Below are 27,677 nucleotides of genomic sequence, written 5' to 3'. Positions count from 1 at the left end.
GACTTTAATGCCAAACATCGGTCATGGAATAATTCTCAAAGTAATTCCAACGGCAGAATTTTATTTGATGAGTGCTCTTCAGGATATTTCTCAATTCAATACCCTGATAGCCCTACATGTTTTTCCTCTTCTAGAAATCCATCTACGATTGACTTGGTCTTAACCGACTCTAGTCATCTTTGTAGCCAACTGATTACTCATGCTGATTTTGATTCTGATCATGTCCCTGTTACATTTCAAATATCCCATGAAGCGATTCTCAATCCTATCAGCTCCACTTTCAATTATTTTCGAGCCGACTGGAATATGTATGAAATGTCTTGATGTTAATATTCCTTTACAAACAAAACTTGATATTGACAATGCTCTTGAAACTTTAACAAATTCCATTGTTGAAGCCAGGAGTCGAGTCTAGTACACGACACTGAAGACGGCCTTACGTTGAGGTCGAAATACGCGTAGAGTAAGGTGGGGCAAAAGTTCGACCTTAGTGGTATAATCAAAGTTTCCAGGAAAACAATAGCAGTTGAAACAAAACAAATACCATACAGTGAACCTTTACCATATTGGCTATAATTTTGCTGACCAAACTTGTGTTAAAATATTTACCCATTTTTAGTTATAACAGTTTTAAAATTGATTGTCTTATTCGAACTTTTGCCCCACCGGTGGGGCAAGAGTTCGAATCTAGTGTGGGGCAAAAGTTCGCTGGCGAAAACACAAAATATCGATCTTTTTATGACAGACATACTTTACACCAGCCGTAAACTTAAGTTTGACGAAAAATACACACTAAATTTTCATCAAAAAAAGTGCCCAAAATCGGGTTAATTGTAATATACTCAAAAATAACAGTTTTTCGCAAAACAAAGTGGAAATGTAAAATTTTGGTAGCAGTTTTCACACGATCACACAAATTTAACTGAATTTGAAGATAATATGTGGATTTTAGGCAATTGGCAAATTTTTCCGTGATTTTATACATGGGTCGAACTTTTGCCCCGATGATTCGAACTTTTGCCCCACTATGGGCCAAAAATTGTTTTCAAGCATTTATGCAAAAACTAATACACCTCAAAGCAACCTTATGATAGGCCTAGAAACGGCTTTACATAAAATATTGAAAAAGATTTTATCTTCAATTGGTTCCATGCAACGAAAGTTTGACCAAAAATTACAATATTCACGTCGAAAAACTACAAATAGCCATAATTTTTCCAAATCTCAATCGATTTTTATGATATTTGGATTGAAAGTCTCTTACTTGAAAAGCATTCGAACCACCATGACATTTATAAGATTTGTTTTGAATTTAGCTAGAAATCTTAAAAAGAAACTCTTACCCCACTCGAACTTATGCCCCACTTTACTCTATCTGTCAAAGGATACAAACTCTAGTGGAATTAAATGGTATAGTACTAAATTCGGTTTTTCCATCTACTTAATCCAATAAACTTTTCAGTGATTTTCCAAAGAATTTTCAAGTATCTTCTCGATTCCCGTTGCACAGAGGTGCAGTTTTCTAAAGAAGCTGCCAAAAATCCAATTTTAGAACATCTAGCTGCAAAAAATCATCTTGGACATCAGATGGGTACAAATTGATACAAACATTTCAACAGAAATTTGTTTTTCTCATGTTAGGGCTCTGAATAGGTTCACATGACCAGATGATTTTATTTTTTGCTTTGAGTTTTATTCAAATATTTCACCACTTCTGTCCAGTTTCTCATTTTTATATAGATTCAGCATTTTAGGATGAAAATAAACTCTCATCTGTCGTGAACCCTATTGAATTCTTATCTATTATTGTGGGTATTTCAAATGATCAAACGGAAGTTTCTTCATATCGTATTTGCACAAATGATCTTTTAAGCTTAAGGAATCGATTTGAGAAGAATCCTTTTGCTTAAGTTTGCCTAAATATTTGTTTTATGGAAAAGTAGAGAGCCTATAAATGTGAGAAAAAAAGCAAATTTTAACAAAAATAAAAAATCCGGTTTCTGCCGTGCTCGATTTTTAAAAGGGTCAAAACCAAGTCCTTGTGTATCCGTTAAATAATGTAGAAATCTAAAATTTCTGTTGCCTATCTAAAAGTATAGATATTTGATATTAGTAAATTTGAAATTAATTATTTTTGTTAATATTGAAAATACCTGAAACCCTATGAATTCGTGAAGTTATCTTATGCGGAGAGAAAACTAGCGATTTTTTACCATTTTTGACAAATGTTTCCTAGCAAAGTCAAATAAAATATCAAACAAAACTTCTTGTTGAACATCTTGGATACAATGTACTTGAAGCTAAGCACTAAGTAACAGGGATTGAATGCTCTCTCTCTCTCTCTCTCTCTCTCTCTCTCTCTCTCTCTCTCTCTCTCTCTCTCTCTCTCTCTCTCTCTCTCTCTCTCTCTCTCTCTCTCTCTCTCTCTCTCTCTCTCTCTCTCTCTCTCTCTCTCTCTCTCTCTCTCTCTCTCTCTCTCTCTCTCTCTCTCTCTCTCTCTCTCTCTCTCTCTCTCTCTCTCTCTCTCTCTCTCTCTCTCTCTCTCTCTCTCTCTCTCTCTCTCTCTCTCTCTCTCTCTCTCTCTCTCTCTCTCTCTCTCTCTCTCTCTCTCTCTCTCTCTCTCTCTCTCTCTCTCTCTCTCTCTCTCTCTCTCTCTCTCTCTCTCTCTCTCTCTCTCTCTCTCTCTCTCTCTCTCTCTCTCTCTCTCTCTCTCTCTCTCTCTCTCTCTCTCTCTCTCTCTCTCTCTCTCTCTCTCTTCTCTCTCTCTCTCTCTCTCTCTCTCTCTCTCTCTCTCTCTCTCTCTCTCTTGAAAAATTGCTGTAAAAAATTCATACTCGTTTTTATCAACATATTGTTTTTGTCACTTACATCCCTTTGCTTCTAACCCCTCAACTTCAACTAACTGAGGTAATCTGCCATTCGTGATCCTGCATAAGAGAGATTCGCGGAAACAACTGACATTTCTGTCAAAGTGTGAGCCAATCGAGCAGCAAGAGCTGTCAAAGCGTGAGCCAAACGATCATGCGTTATGTATGTTTTGCACTTTTTCTTGTAGAGTAATATATAGGGTGTCTCCGAAAGTATGGGCCCAACTTTGATAACGAGATTCACAATATTTTTTTCAAACAAATAGACATTTTTATATTTTTGTATTTTTGCTTGGGGCATTTTAAATGCTACCTGTGAAAGCACTGACTTTTGTGTTCTGTTGGAACTTAACCATTAATGATAATGTTTTTTTCAAAATCCTTCGATGCAGTGAGTTCCAGTATATTGTATCTAAGACGTTCCACAAGAATTTTTATTTGGCTTTGCTAGAAATAATTGGAAAAAAAAGGTAAAATTCTAAAAAAATCTCTTGTTTGATTAGTTTAATAAAATGTGCGAAAATTAGGAGATATAGGTAGTCTCGAAATTATAGTATGGTGATTGAAAAATATTTTATATGGAAATGGAAAAGGAAAATGTGAAATATTTGACTTTTTAAATTTTCGTTAATGCGATATTAAGTAGTTGATTTTTTCTTTTGTTTATTAGTTTTGAAATGTAGTTCAAAAATCCATAACAAAACAACACACATTTTAAGCGTTGAGGAACTCATGTGTATGTTACAATGTTAGTTATCGACGCTGCGGAAACTCAGCACAGTTGGTCTGATGCCAATTCATTCTCGGAGGGATTCGTAGGGAATGCCTGAAAAGTAGGCCAATTCTATGAATTCAAGAAGGAATACTATAAACTTTTACTTTACTTCATGTCCCGTAACCGTGATAAGTGTTCACACTAACTAGTTCGATTTTGGATGACATTTTTTGGAGCATAGCTAACATAATTAATATTCATTTGAAGTTCAACGAACATTTAGCATCAATCCAAATTGTCGATCGATTGAAAAAAAACACGAAATATTGTCCGCTTGAATATTCTTTGTAAATAAGGATACCATACCCTTACGAGAAATTCCATTAGACAAACATGTGTGGCGGTGAAGCTCGACATATAGTCCTGAATAATTAATAGCACTTTCATACTTCCTCTAACCTTGCCCTTCCATCTAACGGCCCACGGTCACCATCTGATGGACCTGACCGATATGCTGCATCCCATTCGGAAGCGCTTTTTTGCATCGGAAAGCGAATAGACGAATGTAACATGTGAGCAACTATTGATTATTTCATTATATCAATAGCATTGATGGATTCAAGTTTTAAAAGCTTTATTCGTTGAGTTTTCAGGGTTAAATTAGAAATTTGCTATAAATAACGATTGCAAATTCTATTTTCTAAAATCACATCGAGAATGTACAAAATATAGAGACACAAGTATTGCAGCAATATTTGCTAACATGAAGTGAGACTCAATTGATCCCTCGACGCTTGAATAAATTATTCACTTAGATAATCACAACGCTTTTATCTGATTTCCCTTTCGACATTAGGTTGCCCCTTCTGATTTCCGACCACACTGAATACAACCATTGGAGGAGGAAAATAACAGCTGAGGCCAACAAAAATAATCTGGAATGATCCTATGGGAATTATCCGATTGTTCCGGAACTACGTGCTGTGATTTTCAGGTATTCTAGGAAACACTCGTTCGACGCAAGCATGGCGGAAAACGTGAAGGTTGTGGTCCGCTGTAGACCGATGAACAAGCGTGAACAATCATCTGGATGCAAAGTGAGTGGTGAAACGTTTTGCCCTGGTTGGTTGAAATGCTAATAGTTCCTTTTTTTACAGAACATTACCCAAATTGAGAACTCAACGGTAAACTTAGACAATCCAAATGATGCTAGCGCCCCGCAAAAATCGTTCAAGTTTGATAGCGCCTATGGTTATGCAGCGACGACCGAGAATATTTATAGCGAAATCTGTTACCCGTTGATTGAGGTAATGAACGTTACAAATGTTTTCTAATCTGGCATGACCGACTTATGTATTTCCTGTCTTTCAGAGCGTCCTCGAGGGATACAATGCCACAATATTTGCGTACGGTCAAACTGGTTGCGGGAAGTCACACACCATGCAAGGTACGACCTACAACGTATCGGCGGCAGATCCAAACAACGCCAACAACATCGGCATCATCCCTCGGTCGTTTGAGCACGTGTTCGAGGCAATCGCTGTGGCGAGTGATGTTCGATACCTGGTCCTGGTCAGTTACCTGGAAATCTACAACGAAACCATTCGGGATCTGCTGGCGGTGAATTCCGGGGGTAGTGCAAACCTCGCTATCAAGGAAGTTCCAGGCGAAGGCGTCACAGTGCAGGGCCTATCGATGCATACCGTGCACGGTATGAAGGAGTGTATTGAACTGTTGGAGACGGGAGCAAAGAATCGGATAGTTGGCGCGACACTGATGAACATCGAGAGTTCCCGTTCGCATTCGATTTTCACGATAAGCTTGGAACAGATGTCGACCGGTTCCGAGCAGGACGCTGTGATAAAGCGGGGAAAGTTGAATCTGGTGGATCTGGCAGGGTCTGAGCGACAGAGCAAAACCGGTGCAACTGGCGATAGGTTAAAAGAGGCGACCAAGATTAACCTCTCCCTCTCGGCCCTAGGGAACGTTATCTCAGCGTTGGTCGACGGCAAAACAAAACACGTACCTTACAGGGATTCCAAATTGACACGGCTACTGCAGGACTCACTGGGTGGAAACACAAAGACGTTGATGATTGCTTGTATTTCACCGGCAGATTTCAACTATGATGAGACGCTTTCGACACTACGCTACGCAAGTCGAGCGAAGAACATAGCCAACAAACCAAAGATCAATGAAGATCCTAAGGATACGATGCTTCGGGAATATCAAGAGGAGATTCAACGATTGAAGCAAATGCTGGCAATGGAAGGAAAGCTACCGGTAGATAATGGATTTTCCTCGAGTGATGTGCTCGATACAGCTGTTATCTCCGGTGCAGTCCAATCGACGTTTGAGGATGAGAAACGTAGGTTGAAAAATCAGTACGAAATGGAAGTGACGAGTTTTAGAAAGGAGTATGAACAGCAGAAAATCGCCAAACAGGAGCTTGTAAAGGATATCGAAAAAATCAAGTCATACTACGAAGGACAGATGCAGGAGTTGGTTGCGAAGAGGAATGCGGAGAAGGAGCAAGAGGCTGCTGTGAGTGCAGAGTTAGTGGTTAAGACGCCAGTAGATAAACAAGAAATTTACAATCGAATCAAGCAAATCAAGGATGCGTTGATTGGTGGCGAACGAGTAAACGACATCCAGCTGAAGGAGAAGCGCTATCGGAATAAATTAGCATCCGAGAAACGCTTAAACGCGCTGGCGCATGTGATAAGTAGAGTGGAGCAGAGCGAGGATCGGGATCTACTACAGGGTCACTATACGGATATACAGCAGGAGTTAAAGGTGCGTTACGAGCAGATTAGGCAACAAAGACGAAGGATCAAATCGCTGGAACGGGACATCTCTGACATTCAGGGAGAGTTCCAGACGGATCGGGCTGATTATTTGGCCACGATCCGGCTGTTGGAGAAAAAGATACTGTTTTACGAAGCGGTGTTTCAAAAGGCATTGCCTGTTCTGCGCAAGGATGGGCGCTACTGGAATCTGGAGGGCTTAGAACACGATTCGGAGTGGAATGATGAGCTGAAGAAGTGGAAACTACCGGAAGACACACTGCTCAGGGTGCGGTTTCCTCCTGGTAAGTTTAGTTAGTGTGTTCCCGTCATACTCCACTTATTATTTTCAAGAGATGTACAGTGGGATTCCGTTCATGGCTAGCTTCGTTTTTAGCATGCTCCATTTTTGGCACCCCCCGATTTTGTTATTTTATGGACGGCGTTTTACATGTGATTACATAAAGCATTGGGTTGTTCTGCGGACGGATTTGCCGAATGCAAACACCATAAATATTTCTTTTCTTATTTTCTATTCAACATTTGGATCAGCATATAATAAGGCACATTGCGTGCCTAACTTAACGCACAAGATTTTCATACAAAATTACGTTTTAACCCTTGAAAATAGTAAAATTTCGATGTCAATTCTTAAATAAAAGAATATGATGATACTATTGTAAATCAGCACAATATTTTCACGAAAATTGATAAAACATTTTGGCACATTCACTAAGGAATGAAAAAATTGACGCACTTTTTTGCCTATTATTAATCAATTTAATAAATTAATAAAATATTATTTTTTTCGGTTAGATCCTTCAATAACATGCAAATGAAGATTTAGCAATTAATTTTCGAGTGCTAATCTGAACTAGAATCAATTTATGATAAAATCAACTGTAATCCCTACAGTAATTTCTCCAAGGCTTCCTCTGGCGCTTTTGTTAGACATTCCTCTAGGAAGAACTTTTTTTCGCTACCAGACTTTCTAGACCGGAATCAATAGAGCTCCAGAAATATCTTCAGCAATTCATTCAGGAATTTAGACAGGAGTTCCTCTAGGGATTCCTCCCAGGATTATTCCACGATTTTTTGCAGGGATATTTCTATAAGAATTTCGCCAGAAAAAATGCCTTTAATAAAATCTTTACTGAGATTTCTTCAGCAATTTCTCCAAAAACTCCTCAGGAATCTTTTTTTAGGAATTATTGCAGAGATATATATTACCTCAATAGATAATATTACTTCAAGGACACCTTCAGAGATTCTTCCAAAGATTCTTCAAGCGATTTCTCCTGGTATTCCTTTAAAAAAAATTTCCAGAGACCCCTCTAAGGATTACTCTAGGAAAACCTCAGAAAAGATTGTTGAAGAGATATTTCCAAGGTTTTCTCTAGGTTGCACTACGACAAATTCCTAAAATATTAGTTCAAATATTTCTCCAATGATCCCTTCAGAAATTTTTCAGCTAGTCCTCTCGAGTTTCCTATAGGAATTATTCCTAAGATTTTTTTCAGAGATCGTTCCGGGAATTCTTCCGGATATTCCACAGAAAATTCATCTAGGGATTCCACTATAAATAACTTCATAAATTCCTATAGAGATTCCTCAAGATTATCCTTCCAATCACAAAATGAAATAATGTAATGATTTTTTCAGGTAATCCTTCAGGGATTCCCTTTTAAACTTCTTCAGAGATTCGTTCTGGGCCTCCAAAAAATCTTCCGGGGATTTATCTATCCTCCAAGGATTTTATCAAGAAGAATAAGAAGTCATCCAGGGTTTACATACACCGCGATTTTTTTTTCAGAGATTCCTCCAGGAATTCTTTTTTTGATGAAGTTTTTAAGAAATCCCTAGATAAGTTCCTCGAGGGATTCCTGAAGAAATCCTTGGAGGAACCTCTTAAAAAAATCTAGAGCAATCTCTAGAGGCGCTATTTACGGTCTGCAGAGGCTTTTCAATAGAGTTGCTGCTCTCTTTGATTTCAACTTGTCTCGCCAACTACTTCGACGAAGATTCAGTTTGTTTTTTGATAGATCTTAAAAATGACAATTTTTAATACGTTTAGCTTTAAGATGACATCATTGAGGCTTTGAAGCCTGTTGGTGGTACAAGTAAATATATTAAAAATAAATCCCCGGTAAAATTCCTGGGTAAAAATGCTGGATATATTCTTGCAGGAGCCTATGCAAACAAATCCCTGGAACATAAAATATGCTTTTCGGCTACGTAGTCTTCATTTTTCTCAACGGCTTTTTTATAATAAAGACTAAATAGACGAAAAACATACTTAATTAGAATATAAACTGCCGTTCTACGCATATTTGTCCCGCGGTATATGAGGTTTCCATAGAACATGGGATAAGAAGGCGTATAACAGCAGTACATTTGATTTTCTACCAGCTAATCCCTGAAACAACTTCTAGAGGAAACCATATGAGATTTTCTGGAGCAATCCTTGAAGGAATTCCTGAAGAAACAGCTGGAGAAATCTATGTAGGAATCTCTGTAGAGTTTTTTTAGAGTAATCCCTGGAGGAGTCTCTAGAGGAACTCCTGTAGGGAGGATTATCTAAGTTTATTACCGAAGGACTCCTGGAGGAATCCATGGGGAATCCTTGAGAATATCTCTGGAAGGATCACTTTTAAGATGTTGCTTGTTGAATCCCTAGAGAAATCCCGGGAAATTCCATGAACAGATTTTTCTGAAGAAATTCCTGGAATTTTCTTTGGAGGAACACATGGAAACATTTCTGTAGAAATTCATGGTGAAATCTCTGGAGGAATACATGAAGAGATTTCCCAAAAGAAATGAGTGTAGAGATTTTCTGGAAGAATTTCTGCAGACTTTTTTCCTAATGTTATCCCTAGAGAAATTGTTAGGATGATATCTGATGAAATTCCTGCTGGAATTCATTAAAGAATCTCTGGAAGAATTCCAAGAGAAACTCATAGAGAAAGCGCTGGATGATTTTTTGGAGGCCCAGAATGAATTCCTCGAGTAAGTCACGAAGTCTGGAGAGATCCTTGGGGTAAGTTACGTATCGATTGTCCTAGTGGTAACTGAGGGAGAATTCATGCATGACATTCTTGAAGAATCCCTTGAGGAATTAGTTAATTGTAGAAAACCTGGAGGAAATTTCTGATGTTATCCCTGGAAGAATTCCTAGTAAAATCCTTGGAGCGAGTCGTGGAAAAATCCCGGAAAAAATCTCGGAATTGGAATAGTTCCTGGGCGAATCTCGGAAGAAATACTAGGGGATATCTTTGTATGTATGTATGGAGGAATCCCGGATGAAATCTCCGGAATAATTTCTGGGCGAAGATGACTATTTGGAGATAACTTTGTATGTATCCGTGGAGAAATCACTAGTGAAATATCTTGAGTAATCCTTGGAGAGATTGCCCTAGTGTAACTCCTGGAACAATACCTGGACAATGCCTTGAAGATAGCTCTGCAAGAATCTTCGTAGAGATTTTCTTAGAGTAATTCTAGGAGAAGTCTCTAAAAGATTTTCTAGATGAATCTCTAAAAAAATACCAGGGGTAATCGTTTGAAAAATTCCTGAAGAAATTTCCGTACACATTCCACAGTATCCCTGACAGAATTCCTGAATCGAATTCCTAAAGGATTCCTTAGAGAAATTCCTGGAAGAGATTTTACTGGAGGAATCTTTGAAGAATTACTGGAGACATTCCTGAGGGAACTCCTTGCGATATTTCGAAATAAAGGAATCCGTGTTGAAATAACCCAGCAAAATATTCCTGGAATAATCCTTGGAGGAATTTCTGGCGGACCTCCTGGAGGAAATGCTAAAGGTTTTCCTAGAGCCCTAAAATCTAAATGCCTCATGGTAAAAAAATGTCCTTCTTGAAGAATGGGTTTATTCAACGACTGACGTGATAATGGATCAATCAAGGTAGTTTTTGTCAGTACTCATCGCATCAAAACAAAGGCGCCACTGTATATGGGATTTAACGTTCTGACAGCATTGCTGTTCTGTCAAACACACAAGGCTACGGTGGCGCTATCTAGGTATGCTTTCCATAGCGGTCGTTTTGGTTATTTTAATGATCCATTGTCGGTGTCGTATAGCGAGGTGACAATTCTCGACTCGAGTGAAGTGACTCATCATTTGATTTGCACGGCGAGTCACTTCACTCGAGTCGAGAATCGTCACCTCGCTAAACGACACCGACAATTGTCATCTCACGCCACTCGTAGAATCAACCCAGAAATCTCTCTCTGGCACTCCCTGGAGAAATCGCTCTATTGATTACGGTGAGACTTTTCTGGCAAAATCCCTGTAGAAATCTCCGAATGAATTCCTGGAGAAATTTCTGGAAGAGTCTCTGGAGATATTTCAAGAGAAGTGTTTGAAGGAATTTATTATGGTTTTCCTGAAGGAACACCTGGAGCCCCATTTGAACTGCGATTGCTGTCAAAAGTTATAATTTGTCATGGATAAAATGTCATTTTACTTCTTCTTCTTCTTCTTTCTGGCGTTACGTCCCCACTGGGACAAAGCCTGCTTTTCAGTTAAGTGTTCTTATGAGCACTTCCGCAGTTATTCACTGAGAGCTTACTATGCCAATGACCATTTTTGCATGTGTATATCGTGTGGCAGGTACGGAGATACTCTATGCCCTGGGAAGTCGAGAACATTTCCAAACCGAAAAGTTCCTCGACCAGTGGGATTCGAACCCACGACCCTCAGCATGATCATGCTGAATAGCTGCGCGTTTACCGCTACGGCTATCTGGGCCCCTGTCATTTTACTTAAGGATGAAAAAAATCATGAATTATGATTTGTCGAATAATGCCGATTCCTTATATTATTTTTTTTTCTTATTCAACCGTAACGGAAATGTTATTCGAGTATGATAATTTTATGTTTTGGAGGCCCATATAGCCGTGGCGGTAAACGCGCAGCTTTTCAGCAATAAGACCTAGCTGAGGGACGTGGCACAGACAAATAGACGTCACACTCTCATCGATATCCATCGACCACCTTTTTAACGGTCGATTCAAATATATGGTAGGTGGCCAATCCACCACCCGTCTGTGTTTGAACGGTACCTCATGAAAACCATCGGGGTTCATTTTTAATTTGAACATCTAGTCACCCTAGACACGTGTTTCTGGTTACCTCTTTCACTGTTTTGTTTTGATTCTGCGTTCCGTTCCACTACGTTCCATCTCACTTCACTCCGTTCCATGAGCTAAATGACGTTTGAACCATTTTTAATCTGAACGATGTGCAAATAAGCGGGATACAGATTAAAAAGTGTTCAGATTAAATGTGTGCTCAATTTTGTAACATGTCAGCAATTGCGCCATTTAGCAGCAGCTCTAAATGCCGTGAAATGAGGAATGTCGTATTTTCGACGATTTTTTACAATTTATCCGTAATTCGGATACGAAAATGATGTACTACAATAATGTTCCGAAAAGGCAAGGGAATGATACTACGGTTGAATTTTTATGATTAGGCATGAGCTTAAGAATCTCGTAGAACAAAAACTGTAGAAAAATGTATGTTTTACAAGTATTTCAAAGAACAGAAATCAATTTTATTTGGTCAAAATCATCTCCAATCGGCATACAGTGTCCCCAAAAGTTGTAAAATACTTATAATACGTTCAACTAGTGGTATTTTTTATTTTATTTCATCCAAATTCTCGTTAGAATTTTTTGAATGTAAAAAAATAGTTAAAAAAACACGATTTCGGCTTGAGGCACCTCCTAATCTTCTCCAAATTAGATGAAAATTTGTCTAGTAGTTTGTTTTAATATTGCAATCAGGACTAGGGGGTGACTGGTTGCATCCCAGACATTTCGATTTTTGTGAAATGGTCTAGTGTGTATGGATCTGGATGAAAAATCATGAATTTTGATCTGGCGCATCATGGAACTATATGACGGTCTGAAAATGTCCACATCACACCCTACCTGAACCGGTTCCTGAATACTCCGGCCAAATCGAGTTGTTAGTCCTCTTGATGTTCTAGAAAATCGGAATGAAAAACCATGAAACCTGAACCGTCGTACCATGTATAAACTACTGAACACCCTAGTAACATTTTCAGCTATATAACAGTTTATTCAGCTAAAGTATACTCAAGTCAGTTGACTAAGCTGTTACTCAGCTCTAATGTTACTTGGCACTGAACATGATATGTACTAGTACCAGCTGAAACAGGTTCCAGATGTCCTTGTGCCCAGAATGACCATACATACAAAAAAGTTCCAGGTTCCCATTCTAGAGCTCCATATCTTTCATATAAAGCTAAAAGAACGAAAATTGGTTCGAAAATGGATTTTTGTAATCGTTTCAAATGCATGGGTCATTTTTTTTTACCCTTAATGCATAATGTGTAACTTACTATTGATGCATTAGGAAGGTTAAGTAGATGAATCTGTTCCAGATAAAGACTCATACTATCAACTGGATGGCCACCAAATTTCCATATTACAATTCCCACTGTTTTCCTGGTTTTTAATTGTACTAATAGATTTCTTTAATTCACTTGGGCAAAGGTTTTTTTTAATGCTACTCCTATTTACTAACGGTATGCTTCTTAATTGCATTGTTATGCCGAATTTCAGCCTAATTAACTAATAAAAACCACAGATGCCAAAGTAAATCGTAAAGTAAAGGTGCACAAGAAGTTCTTTACCAAAATTAAAAGTATTTAAATTCATAAACCTTCGACGTTTTCTGCATAACATAAAGAGTTCTTTAAGGCAAATAAGTTTAAGCTGAAGATGAAACAAAATCACACATGTAGAACCATGTATCTCTGCCTTACTTATTAAATTCTTAGTCGATAAGTTAACTAATAACAAATCTAACTAACTGTTTTCAAGAATATCTGGATTAACTGTAGTATATATAAGGTATCGTGGGGCAAGTGGGTAATGAATTTCGCATTATTGGGATTCTTCAAATCCTAGAGACTTTAAATTAAAACAAATTAGGTCGTGTATATTGTTAGCTTGACTCCCACCAAATATAAGCAGTATGCTGAAATTTATTGTTTGTACAAAACACATGGAATTACCCATCATTCCCCCCATGCACATCTATACATATGTAACATAGTCAAATAAATATAGTTATTCTGGTGCCTCCGCCATGGCAGAACGGCTGGACAATCAACCGCTTTTTATTACTTTAAACCGAGAAAAACACAACGTACTTAAGGGTCCACCCGTGCGCGATCATTTATCTTTATGTAAAATTGAAAAAAAGTACAGAAAAAGTTTTTGAAAAAACGTCTCCCTTTTCACATGCCCCACAAGTGAAAAGTTTATCGTTTTGAACAATAAATTCAAAAACTAACAGTTATATTCACGATTTAACATTTTTAAGGCATCCCAATGAACAATAACATAAGTAACATGTAAGCAAACAATATTTGATTCTTGTTACTTGAATTTTCTTCTGTTCAGTTATGTTTGTTGAAATGATTCGACAACATTATAACTGCAACATTTCTAAAGTTAGTTCTTACGTCATGGGACAGCAATTGCATTTCTGGTCTGTAGGATTTACACCGCTCGTTATCATTTAAGAAAATCGGATATGACGTCGAATAACTCTTCGGGAGAAATCAAACGGAATCCTTCAATGAAGTTTCTAATTTTTTTTTATATGGGTACACCTATACCCCATTTTTTATGTTTTGAACTAGCTTTTCATAGACATTCCACGAAATTTTCGTGCGTTCCTTTATATTGGAACATTTCTATCAACGTCTTTTTTTTAATCGGCTGCCCCAAAGTGAACATGTTAATATCGTAATAATTGGCAACCTTGTTTTTAGAGAAGTTCCATGATATGGCCATGACAATAGCTTTTAACGCTTTGAGTAGTGTTTCTAGAATTATCAGCACGTTCTGTTGTTCTATGATAATTGCGAATCTTGAATCTTGTATACTTATAGGTACTTGTATACTTATAGGTACTTGAAGAGAAAACACAAATTGTTATGAGAAACTTTTCACTTGCCCCACGTGATTAAAACATTTAGTTATTTTTAGGTCTATATCGAATTAATTCTATTTTTTTTATTGCAGTTTAAAACTGTCAGAGAAGACAACTTAGAAGTGGTACCAAAAATTATTTTCCGCAACGTTTTTCTGCTGAAAATATTTAAAAAAGATTGCACACCGTCAACTTGTTATGGAGTGATAGTTGACAGGTTAACAATCTTTCGCTCTATTATGTAATAATGGCTGAAAAATCTCAGAAATCTCTTACCTATCGCAATGTTTCCAGTGACCTCAGAGGTTTACGCATGAGTTTAAAACGTTAATTCACATATTCAGTTAAATATACCAATTATTTTCACTTACCACATTTACCCATTTGCCCCGCGGTACCTTATTCAAAAACTTAAGAAAATTGTCAATCCAATATATTGGAGTGCTACAACCTTCTGCAAGAAGTTATTGAACTTTGACTTAAAACTTGGAACATTTCTAACTATTGAGAAAAGTGGAACATTTTTAAGAAGTAGGTATCATGTAGCAAAGATGCAATTAAATCATTTATGTGCGATACTCAACAATAAAAGTTATTTGTTCAGCATCATAGTTGCCTAATGACAATATAATCGGACATAATGACCTTTTACTACTTATTATTAGTGGTTTGTAGATTTAGAGCTTAAAAATGTTCGTTCAAAACGATTTTCCCGATGAGCATCCCAAATTCTCGGTTTTTACCGGTGGATTCGTCTTTTACCCGCTTTTTCCGGTTCGGTGGCCACCCTGTATTAAACATAGGATTTACATTCTAAAACTATCATTCCCATTTCAGCCGATTCTGTCCAGCCGCAGCCGCTAACGAAATCACCAGCGAAAACGGGCCGCGATAGTCAAACTTCCCTTACGGCGCCCGGTCGGCTGGAACGGAGCTCCACGATGATCCTCACCAAACTACCGAACTGCGAGGGCAACAACTCCTCGGCTGGCGAACCCCGGCGGAAGGAGTTTCTCAGCAAAAGCACCAACTGTAGCCCTTTTCCCAAGATTGAAGACGTGGCGGTGACGTACTTCCGGCCACGACGGGCAGCCGAACTGGTCTATCGAAGTGGGTGGGGAGGTTTGCAGAAATAGTGTACAATTGTTTGGTTAGATTTGTTGATGCGTTTTTGGATATTTTTCGATAATGTTGCAAGTAAAATTTATTTTTGAAAAATCGTTTTATTCAGACTATAACAAAAACAGTTCAGTTGCGAATTCAATGTACCGAAAATTACCCTTATTTAACAAAAAAAAGCTCGTACAAGTTAGGACAGTTTAACAAACAGATTATTCCCTTCGTACGTAGGCAGTTCTATGGCGTATTTGTCCTGCAGTTTTGGTGGAACGAATCGTCCGCCGAGATAGTGTTTCGCATTCGTCAATTTCTTGGCGCACAGTTTAGGCGCCGTCAGTGAGATCAAGCAATCCGGTTGGATGTTGCATTCATCCTGAGGACCTTCCTCGACGTGCCATCCGCTGGGTATGTCGACACTAGAAAACAAAATAGGAATAAGCTCACCAGAACGCTTGTCATCGACAGCCATTACCTAACGATGGGTACTTTGGACTTGTTCAGAACATCCATAATCGGTGCAAACGATTCCCGAACCGGCGGTTTGAAGCTGAACCCAAACAGCGCGTCTACAATCAGTCCAAATTCTCCTTCGACCCATTCCAGCGTTGGGCAGTCCTTGCTCACCGTTATTCCCATCGATTCGCACTGATGCTGCAGGTTGATGAACAAATCTTTCTCCGTTCGTTTCGGGTAGTAAACGTGGGCATCGAAGTTCATCAACTTCAGGTGTCTCGCCGCCACAAGACCATCTCCGCCGTTATTGCCAGGGCCGCAACAAACCAGAACCTTACGTTTGACGGTGCTCTGGGGGGATCCGTAGCAATCGTTGATGACATGGGCGCAGCTAAGGCCGGCCAATTCCATCAGCTGATCAACACTGAATTTGTACTCGTTGAACAGTTCCTCATCGACGCTGATGGCCTCATGTTGGTTGAGGTATTTCATTTTCGGAATGCTCGTAGCGATGGTCCGCGCTAATGTCTTGTGCGTATTGGGCTGTTGAGCAGTATAGGTAAAAGTTGCAATTACAGTTGAATAAGTAAAAATCTATATTATTATCATGCTTTGGCAGGGGTGAGCACATTTTCAGAAAAGATTTATTTCGAGCATTTTCAACAAAGAAAAACCTAACTTTCAACAAGTTTGAGATAATATAATATCCGTTCGGTTGATCACTAAGAATAATCAGGCGTCTATATTTTGTACAATTTTTTTAAAGGATTTTGGAGATATTTCCCTTAAAGAAAAGAACTTAAGAATTTAGAAGTTTTGTGATGTGAAATACACTTTTTTGTAGCTTGCTCGAAAGAACTTATGTTTCTTAGTAAGACACTTTTTTGTTGTGCTTCAGTAATTTAATTTTGATATAGGGTGACTTGTTGTATTTTCGGCAGCTTTGTTCTCTTCGTCTTGGGTGGTTGGGCTCAAATTATGCACCAATACTTTCACCATATAAGTGCATCTTACTGCCGAATTTCAGAAGTTTTGGTTGATAAAAACCCCCCATGACGAAGAGAACAAATCGGCCGATAATACGTAAGTTCCCCTATGTAATAAATGATTAGGGCGAAGTAGGCATTCATTGATATTTTTACCCGTCGTTGATGATTGTTGCTAATCCATCTCAAGATTTCGAATCAATAAAAATCAGCTGGTTTAGCACTGACACAGCTGAAAAAGTATCAGCATACCGTTTTGACTCATATTCCGAACACTTAAGGCCAACAGTGACTTCAAATGCATCTGATTGGCATAAATTGGCTGATATTTCTGTAATTTTTAATTTCTTCGCAAAGCCTAACTGTTAGCTGTTGGGTGTACCAATAATAATGTTGATTTAATTAGTTTTAGTATTGTTTTTACGTAAAAGTATGGAACAACATTTTGATTCAAATGCCGAACACTGTGCTTATTCTGTCTCATATTCCGAACACCTTGATTCAAATTCCGAACAGCACGAATAAATCGTATTCAAATGAATAATTTCGCAAATAATTTTATCTGAGCTTGTTCTACTGGTCTCAAACTCGAGAGTCATCACTACTCCCGCGGTAAAAATTATGTTGGAAAGGTTAAAATTGAATTGCAATTGACTGCCATTTCCTTGTTACTTGGTGACATATTTCAGCGAAACATTTTAACCAAATCGCCATACAAAAACCGAGTGTTCGGAATATGAGTCTGTTCGGAATTTGAGACAAAACGGTACTTTATGCATGTCAGCATAAAGTGATACTTTTTTCAAGTCAATACAAACTATCAAGACCGAGTTTTATCACTTTGAAATTGCAAACTCAAAAGTCATCATTGTTGCCAAAACGAATGACGGGCTACTTGGCGTTTAAGGAAATTTCAATTTGTAACAATGATATTTTGATCCACACAATGACAGCTCCTTCCGAAGTAAAATTAGCCGAGAGGTGGTTCGAAAGACATTACATTACGTATTAACTTCAAGTTCGATTTAAAAATGTTTTCAGAGCGCCAAGAATTTTTCAAAGTCTGAAGGCCTAAACGCAATGATAGCGGAACGGCAACGGAAAGCGGAATCGGTTCGCCAGCATGGACTATATCATGCTTTTCGACTCAGACATGGTTCACTTTCGTTTGTTGACAGCTCAGTCAGGATGGTGTGATTCATGCTGGCGAACCGGGTGCGCTTTCCGTTGCCGTTCCGCTATCATTGCGTTTGGGCCTTGATTCTGATTCAAACATAGATTCTGAATAAAAAAAAGTAAAAAAAGCTATATATCTCCTAACAACCACATTGCCTTGTTTAAGCCCTAAGATGAAACATCTTGGAATCCAGTTGTAATATTTTACTGAAATGTAATTCCATATTCATCAGATTCAACAGCTATTGATAAATAAAACAATTAATATTTGATTGCGGATTGAAGCGGAGATTCTATGACACACAAATTTGATTTAAACAATTATAATATTATATATGTTACTTATTGTTTGTTTATTGTAATTTATTGAACATTTCAGATTAATTGATCGATAAGTTAAGTTATTGTTGATTCAAATTGATATCTATAAATTTATTTCTGATTTGTCGAATGGTAGTACACATGATTGGTCAACGGAGGGAGGGAATATCATCTTCCATCACCTAGTTGTGATGGTTTGGATGTTAATTCATTCGTTTACATAGAAAAAAGCGAGCTACACATTAGGTTACCAATAGCTTTTAGGGTGTTATCATAAATTTTCCGCTGAGTTTCCCGGAATCAATAATAAGAAAATCTGCTAAATGCATATTGGAATACTTACATTACAGTGTTGTGAAAAATATCTAGGTGCAACGATATTTTTGATACAATTCAGTAAAACCATCACTGTTAGCCGGTATGTTTTTGTTTTGGAGCAATATTTGTTGTTCTTGTTGTTGTGATTTTGACAAAACCGAATAAGAGGACTACGTGCTGTAGTTGAATGTGGTGGCCTGAACACAGTTGGCGCGTGTAAAGATGCGCTAGGTTGCTTCGACTGTTTCTAAAGAGGAAAATAACCATCTTCATTTTACAAATTTACATAAAATGGTTATTAACCCGTATACTGCCTATAACTGCATAACAGTCACATTCGACATTTTTGACAAATTGGTGAATACTTTCGATCTACTAACTGAAATCGGTGAGATTGTTCTAGAAAATTCGAAAAAAATACCAAGTTGTTTTGTCACATTGGTAATTATAACCGCATAATAGTCACATTGAGATTATAAATGAGCCTCGTAATGTAATAGCAACGGAATTTCTATCAGAATTATTTTCTGACTATTCACCTGCGATATGAGTTGTACAAAATATCAGCCTCAAATAATCACTTTTGAGTTCCTGGTAATTTTTTGAAATTTTAGTTTCCTCCCATACTGCTATAAAATGCACACTTGGTATTCAATTTACTCAATGCCTACTTTTGTCGAATGTTACAGATATGCAGTTATGGGCAGTATAGGCCTGAGTGAAAGCAAAAATACTAAAACATTCACCGCTCAGCGAATTCTTAACGGATTCAAATGACTTTTTGTCAGTAAACTGGCTCACATATCTAGTTTCTAGAAGTGGTCAGAGGAACGCGAAAATATTCCTGTGCCGGAGTTATTACGGTGAGTCACTGGGTCAGGTCAGGTGAAAAAGTTACTGTGCGTTTATGCCCCTAGAGGTAGGCAAATTTCAAGTCACAGATAATTTTCTGAATCGGCTGGTGTGGTCACTATTCAGGGTGTTAGGTTCGTGAGTGCAAACATTATAATGGGTCATAGAGGACCACGTTAGATGAAAAAAATCGTTCTACGCATATTGCCAATTCTTAACCGTTACCGAGTTATTGAACATTTTTAATTTTAGGCTATGTTCGTCTTTAAATGGTAATAACTTTCGAATAGGGTAACGACTGTTTATTTTGATCTTAATCGCTAACAGTTGGCGCCAGTGGCAAAAAGTACAGACAACAACCCTTCGAACATTCAGTTTATCTGTGCTGGCCGCCTAGCGGCGACACTGATGTGTGTATTCCTTTCACTGATCGCGCTACGCTGGATTCTCAAATTTCTCAAATTTCAAACACAAGCGCATGGAAGAATGGTAGTCGGTGAACTGTCAAAACGTATGAAAAATAATGAAAAACGTAAATTACTTGCAATTAGGAAACTGGATCGAAAAAGTAGTGATTAGAAATCAAGCGTAATATGAATACATAACTTTCTGTGTTTAGTTCATTTTCCATTGTGCTTTCTTTGCTTCATGATTTCGTTTTTACTACCACTGAAAAAGAGCCATCTATTGCCTTTTCAGTTTTGAATATTGCCCTATAGTTTAACGTATCTCTGTTCTCTTACAGGGTGTCGACTACCTGGAAAAACCTGGAAAGTCAGGGAATGTCAGGGAATTATTTTTTTGACCTGGAAGGTCAGGGAAAGTCAGGGAATTTCACTTGATGTCAGGGAAAAAACATCAAACGAGTTGATTGTCAGGAAAGTTATTGTTCAGGCTAAGTCAGCAATGCGATATATGGAATAAAAAGGGTAATCAATCTTTTAAAATAGCAGTTAACCTTTGAGGAAATACTCTTATTCATAATAGAGTAAACTGTACTTTACGGCTTGTATTTATCCTCAGATTTCAAATTTTCTGAATTAAAAAGCATCAACAGTACTCTCCGAACAACTTCTTCGAAATTGACGTGGATTGCGTTAAACATGTTTTGTTGTTAAGTTTCATAGATCAACACAATGCCTAGTTTGGCGCATTCGCTCAAAATCTTGAAAAAAATGGAGTCCAATCCATCAAATTATGTCAATCCTTACAAGTTTGCTAAAAATATCCTCAAAATATGGTGAAACTAAGTATAGACAAAAAACAATAAGGATTCTCGTATTTAAGTGATGATGAATAAAAGCCTATAATCTCGAAATTCCAAGAGCATAAATCTTAAACAATAATTTATTTGAAAAAAATGGTAACTGGCTGGTGGTGATCAATCGATCAATTGTTCAGCTCTTAACACTGTTTGATTTTCTGGATTCGTGGTCCCGATGGACAGTTTCACTTTTATTATATTTGATGTAAAATTGCAGCACGAGAAAATAAATTAAAAAAACTAAATTTTTGTTGAAAATTCGGATGTTGCAGATATCAGGATATGGACAGGATATTGCTTGTCTATTTTTTCAAGTTGTTTCTGAAAACAGTTTGTTCAGATAATACCGCCTTTCTTCAGGATTTTTATCAGGAGCTTTCTCATAGATATGACCAGTTTTTTTTTTCTTAGAATATACCCAGGATATTCTCCAGAACATTATTGAAAAGCAGAAATTCCAGGAATATCGTTTGAAATAATCTGAAGTCGAGTCTAGTACACGACACTGAAGACGCCGTACAGTTGTGGTCGAAATACGCGTATCTGTCAAAGGATACAAACTCTAGTAGAATTAAATGGTATAGTACTAAATTCGGTTCTTTCATCTACCTATTCAATAAGCTCTTGATATTTTGTGAGATTACTTGGAGATACTCATAAAAGAATTCTTAGAGAAGTTCTTCGGACCGTTGCTGAAGGCACGACAAATTCAAGAGGAGCATCTGAACACTTATTATTAGCGCATAATTTAATCCCTGAATGCATTCCGTCAAGATGATTATAATACGAGACCCTACCTTGAATTTTCAAGAGCACTAGTCTAAAGAACCAAACAGAGCTCTGAACTGAAAATTTTATCGTTTGAGCATTCCAGAATACAACCAACCTAGGTCAGGTTTTCTAGATCTGTGAGCTTGAAAATTCAAAATTTGGCTATATCTATAATCACCTTAAATTGAAGATACAACGAATCCACACCTCCAATTTTCAAGAGCATAAATCTAGTGAACCAAGTCGGATCAGATCGGAATCCTAAAATATTAACTAAAAAAAATACCTGTAACTAATCATCGTGAAGCATTATTGAAAATATTCTAAGAAAAAAAAGAAAGCATTTTGGAAAAAAAACTTTATGTGATTCCTGAAAAATATCTTTAGACGTGTTCTTGAAATAATCCTAAAAAAATTCAAATTCTATTCTTGGAGAAATTCAAGATTGAAAGAAATACAACTTTTAGGAAACCCTGGAGATGAGGAGCTGCTAAGGGAAATCGACATGGAGAAGTATTGAAGAAATATCTGTAAAAATATATTTAGGAATTTCAAGAGGAGTTTCTGAGAAATCTATGTGGAATTTCTTGAAGCCATTTTCCAAAAAATTGCTTCGGCAATGGCTAGAATTTTACCTGGAAAAAGTAATAGCCGAATTTCAGGATAAATTTCTTACACTTAGAAAGCATCGTGGATGATCGTAATAGCACACCTTAGTTCAATTACTCAGTTTTAACATATCAACTTGAATAAACGCTAAAAATGTGATCTGACAAATATATTTCAGTAAAGTAATAGCTTTTGTTCTGTTTATTCATACGACCTATAACATAAACTTTACATCATGCAAATTATCGGATATGTAGCTTCTTGTACAAATCGTACTAATTTCGGTTCAAATTAACCAATTGAGTGGCCTGGAATTTTTCTGGAAAACGACTGGAAGGTCAGGGAAAGTCAGGGAATTTTATTTTCAAAATTGAGTCGACACCCTGTCTTACTTCTAATGGATTTTGTGGATAATTTCATTTTTAAGGTGAAGATGCATCGAAGCCAAACCTCGAATTTTCAAGAGCACAAATCTAGAGAACCAGACAACCGTTCTTGCTGAAAATCTAATCGATTGGTCACCTCCAGCGAGTGACCAGTGAGTAGCATTTTCAGCACAAACGGTTGTCTGGTTCTCTAGATTTGTGCTTTTGAAAATTCGAGGTTTGGCTTCGATGCATCTTCACGTTAAGAGCAAATAATTTCGAAGGTAGTGATTTTTTACTTGTTTTTGTCAATTTACTTTGAAAAATGCGTAATGAATTTAATTATTGTCTTAAGCAAAGTTGTGCGGCCCAAGCTGGTCTACAATTCGTTCTTTGACACCAAATTGCTAGCTCCACTCGTTCTCTTGCTTTTTTTTTTTTTTTTTTTGTCGGTAGCGATAGGGGTAGTACTGGCACTCTTAATCTGCCCTAAGCTCCTTCCCAGCATTTGCTTTTATAAGCCTCTATTGCGTTCATCACACAGACGTTCCTAAGCAATGTTGCTCAAATGGTCACTGTGTACCCTAGCAGCAATCAGCCCTTACCGTAGTTTTGCAGTCTAGTAGTTCAGACTACTATCAAACTATGATAAGGCCTGAAATGCTACTAGAGTGATTAAAGTGAAGAACGAAATAGTTTTATTGAAAGGTCCCCATTCCCCATTTTATTTTATTATTCACTGTCACATAATTGCCTCACTTTTGTTTTTGACACTAGCACTTATATATCCGATTATCATGTATGAACTTTCACTTTCCACTATCACAGCTAAAAGTTTCACCAATATTACATCACGCCACTTTCATACCAATTTATTTTATTACCAATAATTGAAGGATGTTTATTTTTTTTACTATTTAATTGAACTACGAATAAACGACCGTAACAACAAAAAAAATACATCGATCACTTCTATTGCACTCGCTGTTATTATGAACACTGTCATTGTAAAAGTGTAAAGAACTAGGCAATAGTGTTTTTGTTTAAAGAAATAAGTGCATACTGTTATTATTATGTCTGTGGTATTAACGTAACCCTCACAATCACTTCAAATGCAATTTCAACAGTTTATCATCACTATGCAATTCACCAAGTATCATTATCACCCTCACAATCATTAATTTTATAACGACGAATGTTACACAGAAACTCACCGAACACTCACTTTTAAGTCACATAACAAAAAGTTGGATCATGCGTTAGCTTCGAAACCTATCCACCATTACCGATTAGTACAAAGGATGCTACAATTCATCTAACAAACTGCAACTACAAGTAGTGGTGCATAAGTAACTACTGAGCCCTGGCGGTCCCTCCATTCGAAGAGTTCCTGATAATATGCAGAAACATATTAACAGATCCTCAGCCTGCAAGCAGCCGTTTCATGATAAATCATGATCCGTTAGAGGTGTGCCAAAGTATTGGGAAGATGATATTTTATACAAACGGATATTATTTTACGATGCACCTTCACTTTGGCACCGTCAATCCCCATGATCCAGGCCAGGGACTCCACTCGTTCTCTTGCAATTTCGATTTGAACACACCACTTTCGATCATAAATTTACGTCCATAAAAGCAATAGGTTACATCTCATTTCACCCCACTGTGTTGCTAAAGTTGACGTATTGTTTGCATCGCACGCACAGCACACTTGATCTCAGCTTCGCATAACAACAGCTTGGCTCGTATGATGAAGCACACGCTGTTGTACGTTCATTTGCATGCTGTTTTGAAACCTGAAATAAAACGTTCTTGCTCGATAGAAATCATGTTGAAAATGTTGAAGAAATGACGCAAAACATTGATCAGTCTGTTCTTTTTCTGTTGTTAATTGATCTGCATGTTAAGAAGTCATAGCTTAAAGGTACAAGCCAATGTTTAAAAGTACAGCATAACATTATTGATGAAACACATTGAGCAGTAAGAAAATTTTTATTTGGATGATCAAAGTTCATTTTGATTTATTTCAAAGTACTGTGTGATGTTCCAAAGATTGAAGGATGTTACGAAACATTTGAAACCAATGATACTCATACTTATTGATAGCTTTAAATGTATCCCAGTCTCAGTTTCAACTGTTTTTGCAAACATCGAACAATGCATGTTAATTTCAAATTAACATTTTATTTACTGTGAATCATTGGCTAACACTGTGAATGGTTAGTAGAACAAACCCCCCAAATTTGATGGGTTCGATCGTATAGAAGTGATGACCATGGATTTGATATTCCTAGGAATCATCAAATTTTATGAATTTTCTGTTAAAATTAAAAGGCCATCGTATTAATCCAAATTTCAAGACGAATCCCTTTAAACATTTTCAGGAATTGTTTGAGATACTTATTCCACCATAAATTTCTCAACAGATTACAGCAATATTCCACCTAGATTTTTCCGAGGATTCTGCAAGACTCTTCCAGAGATTCCTCTAGGGGAACGTTTAGAAATCAGAAACTAAACAGAGGCTTACAAGTCGAAGAAATTCATAAACCATCATTGTAATCTTGGCAATCCAAATGGATTCTCTGGGGATCCTTCAATGAATTTTGCTAGAAATTCTCAAAGGAGTCAACTAAAAACTTCACAATTTTTTTTTTGAGTAATTTTCCCTAAGTATTTTTAAAATAATCAGATTTCTGAAGGGATTTAGTTTAGACACTCCTTTGAGATTTTTTCGAGCAAAACATTCGGAAGCAAACAAGATTTTCTATATTTCAAAAGTTTACCTAATAATCGTATGCTAAAATTTCATCAACACTTTTTTTCGTAGATTCTTCCAGGATGTATTTTTTGTTTTACCAGAAATGTTACTAATATTTTTTTTTTCAAGATTCTGCCAAGAATTTGTCATCAATAGTTTCAATCATTCAGTTGAAAATTACCTACAAATTTGAAATAAATGAATACCGAATGTAATACCATACCATTCAATACCACCAGACTTTATACCCTTGACAGATACGCGTATTTCGACATGAGCTGTAAGGCCTTCTTTAGTGTCGTGGACAAGATTCGACTTCTCGACTTTAGATAATACCGAGAATTTCTCAGCAATATTAATTTTCCAAGAATGATTTGAGAAATTAATTCAGAAATACATCCAGATATTTCTCTAAAAATTCTTGCGTGCATACACAGAGGAAATGTAAAATGAATTCTTGCGTGGATTTTTCAACTTTTCTCCAAGAAAATGTTCATAGTAATCGTCTCGAAATTTGTAGTGTAATTTATTATTGTATTTTTTTAGAAATTTCTCTAGTGATTATACCAGGAAAACAAACATGATTATTAGTATTACATTTGCCTTCAAAAACTTATTTAAGTTTATATCTGGGATATCGAACAAAAACTGGAATCCTTCCAGACTTTTTTTTTAAAGATTCTTACATGAAGTCTGAGGGTATTCGTCAAATTCCAACTTGATTGCCTCTGGAGATCCTTCAGGGAATTTCAGCTGAAATTATCAATGGAATTAAGTAAGGAATTATCTAGCGATTCTATAAACGCTGTCAAGAAATCTCGCTTAGAAATTGAAGAACATCAGTTTTTTATTCTGAGATTTATCCAAAAATAGTTAAGGAGTTTCCTCAGGATTTTCGCCAGAATGACTTTCACGATTTATACAGGAGTTCATCCCGATTTTTCCAAAGCAAAATTTATAAAAAAAAAACTTTAAAGAGCCGTCTATACAATTCCCGATTAATGAAAGCCATCAAGGAATACCTCGAACATTTTTAAAGAAACTCTTCTAGGGTCTTGTAAGTAAAAAAAAACCTAAAATCATTCCATAATTTATTACAAAATTTATCAAAAATTTCTTCAGGAATTCATTAAAGAAAACTTAAAAAATACTGAAATTTGTTTAGAAATCAATTTTAAAAAATCATTCAGTTATTTTCATTGATTTTCTTAGTGATTCGATTATCCGGAGGATTTGATTATCCGGAGTGAAAAAAAAATCGATACTCCGGATAATCGAGTCCGACATGTACTCACAATATGTAGATTGGTTATTATCTATGATTATTACGAACACATTTTTGTTTATAATCATTTTTTGGACTAGATAATAGGGGTCGAAAAAGTCGAAATTTAGCATAATTTGTGTACCATCCCATAATGGACCATATATAGTAGATTTCTTACGTGCCATACAATTTATTTTAAATTTTCATACAAATAATCACACCATTGGGGGCGGGTGGGTTCGAAAAATCCCAAAAATTGTCTTACGTAATTAATGGACAGCCCCCTAAGGGATGGTACACAAATTATGTCACGCTAAATTTCAAGTTTTTCGATCCCCACCCCCCCTTTGTTACGTTTTTTGTTTGAGACCTCCAACAATTTTGTAAGGGTTGTCACGCTTGGCTTGGCCCCTCCCCCCTAGAAGCGTGGGCGTAATTTGTGAATGCACTGTCACACTTTTGCAGAAGATGGACGTCAATGACCTCAAAACACAAAAAAATATTTTTTGTATGAAAATCAAAAATAAATCTACCTTTTCCCTTACGTAATAAATTCACAGTCCCTTCAATATCAAGTTAGGGAGAGTTGCCTGCACTAATATTTGAAACAAAGCTCTACAGTTTCCTGTCTGCTTAGTTTTAAAACCCTGGCAACGAATCCACGGACTTACCTCTTCTTCAGTTTTACTAGTTCCTGAACCAGAAGCCGACTTCCGTTGGGCATCCACTTCCGCCACACTCGAATCTGCCAGTTTCATCTTCTTGACCAAAGGTTCGGATGGCTCCTCTTCGTCTTCATCTTCCTCACTTGATGTGCTGAATTCGCTCTCATCGCTTGCATTGAACTCACTCTCATCACTACAGCTGCTGGAACTTTCATAATAAGAATTTCTATTCCTTCTTCTCCTGTGCAACAGCAACACCAAAAAAGCAGTCAAACACACCAACAGTGTCATCTGCGAATTCATGGTTCCGTACCGTCCGCGAAAATTCGGTGTCATGTTTTATTATGGTGGATTTTGAATAATACCGAAAACAGAAAGTAAAA

The 27,677-nt window shown here is 37.0% G+C and overlaps 2 protein-coding genes across 5 annotated transcripts in view; one reads left to right on the top strand and one right to left on the bottom strand.

Annotated features, from left to right (window-relative positions):
• LOC5576352 (kinesin-like protein KIF17) overlaps positions 1-15,590 on the top strand; it is a 26,493-nt gene extending 10,903 nt beyond the window's left edge. For all 3 annotated transcript variants that reach the window (XM_021837613.1, XM_021837615.1, XM_021837614.1), the window contains exons 2-5: positions 4,439-4,679; positions 4,740-4,889; positions 4,954-6,673; positions 15,202-15,590. In XM_021837613.1, coding sequence (XP_021693305.1) covers positions 4,608-4,679; positions 4,740-4,889; positions 4,954-6,673; positions 15,202-15,500 — 2,241 coding nt within the window. In that variant the 5' untranslated portion in view covers positions 4,439-4,607 and the 3' untranslated portion in view covers positions 15,501-15,590. The remainder of the gene's footprint in view (positions 1-4,438; positions 4,680-4,739; positions 4,890-4,953; positions 6,674-15,201) is intronic.
• On the bottom strand, positions 15,568-27,677 carry LOC5576351 (NAD(P)H-hydrate epimerase). Of its 2 annotated transcripts, none has more exons than XM_021837616.1 (3): positions 27,301-27,677; positions 15,956-16,479; positions 15,568-15,899 (listed from the first exon to the last, which is right to left on the bottom strand). In XM_021837616.1, exons 1-3 carry the CDS (start codon positions 27,628-27,630, stop codon positions 15,674-15,676), a joined length of 1,080 nt encoding a protein of 359 aa, XP_021693308.1. In that variant the 5' UTR covers positions 27,631-27,677; the 3' UTR covers positions 15,568-15,673. The 2 variants fall into 2 exon arrangements, with proteins under 2 accessions (XP_021693308.1, XP_021693309.1); XM_021837617.1 differs by lacking the exon at positions 27,301-27,677 and adding an exon at positions 18,763-18,905.

The sequence above is a fragment of the Aedes aegypti genome, chromosome 1, assembly GCF_002204515.2.
Source record: "Aedes aegypti strain LVP_AGWG chromosome 1, AaegL5.0 Primary Assembly, whole genome shotgun sequence".
Lineage (NCBI taxonomy): Eukaryota > Metazoa > Arthropoda > Insecta > Diptera > Culicidae > Aedes > Aedes aegypti.
Note: the sequence above shows the minus strand (reverse complement) of the source record. Positions and strands in the feature narration are given on the sequence as shown.

What these genes read in the sequence shown, in the direction of transcription:
- LOC5576351 (XM_021837616.1), bottom strand. Translation starts at nt 27,630, where the DNA reads ATGACACCGAATTTTCGCGGACGGTACGGAACCATGAATTCGCAGATG. An exon ending in CTAGTAAAACTGAAGAAGAG is followed by an intron (nt 16,480 to 27,300) that starts GTAAGTCCGTGG and finishes ACTGCTCAACAG; the next exon opens with CCCAATACGCACAAGACATT. An exon ending in TCCAAAGTACCCATCGTTAG is followed by an intron (nt 15,900 to 15,955) that starts GTAATGGCTGTC and finishes TTTGTTTTCTAG; the next exon opens with TGTCGACATACCCAGCGGAT.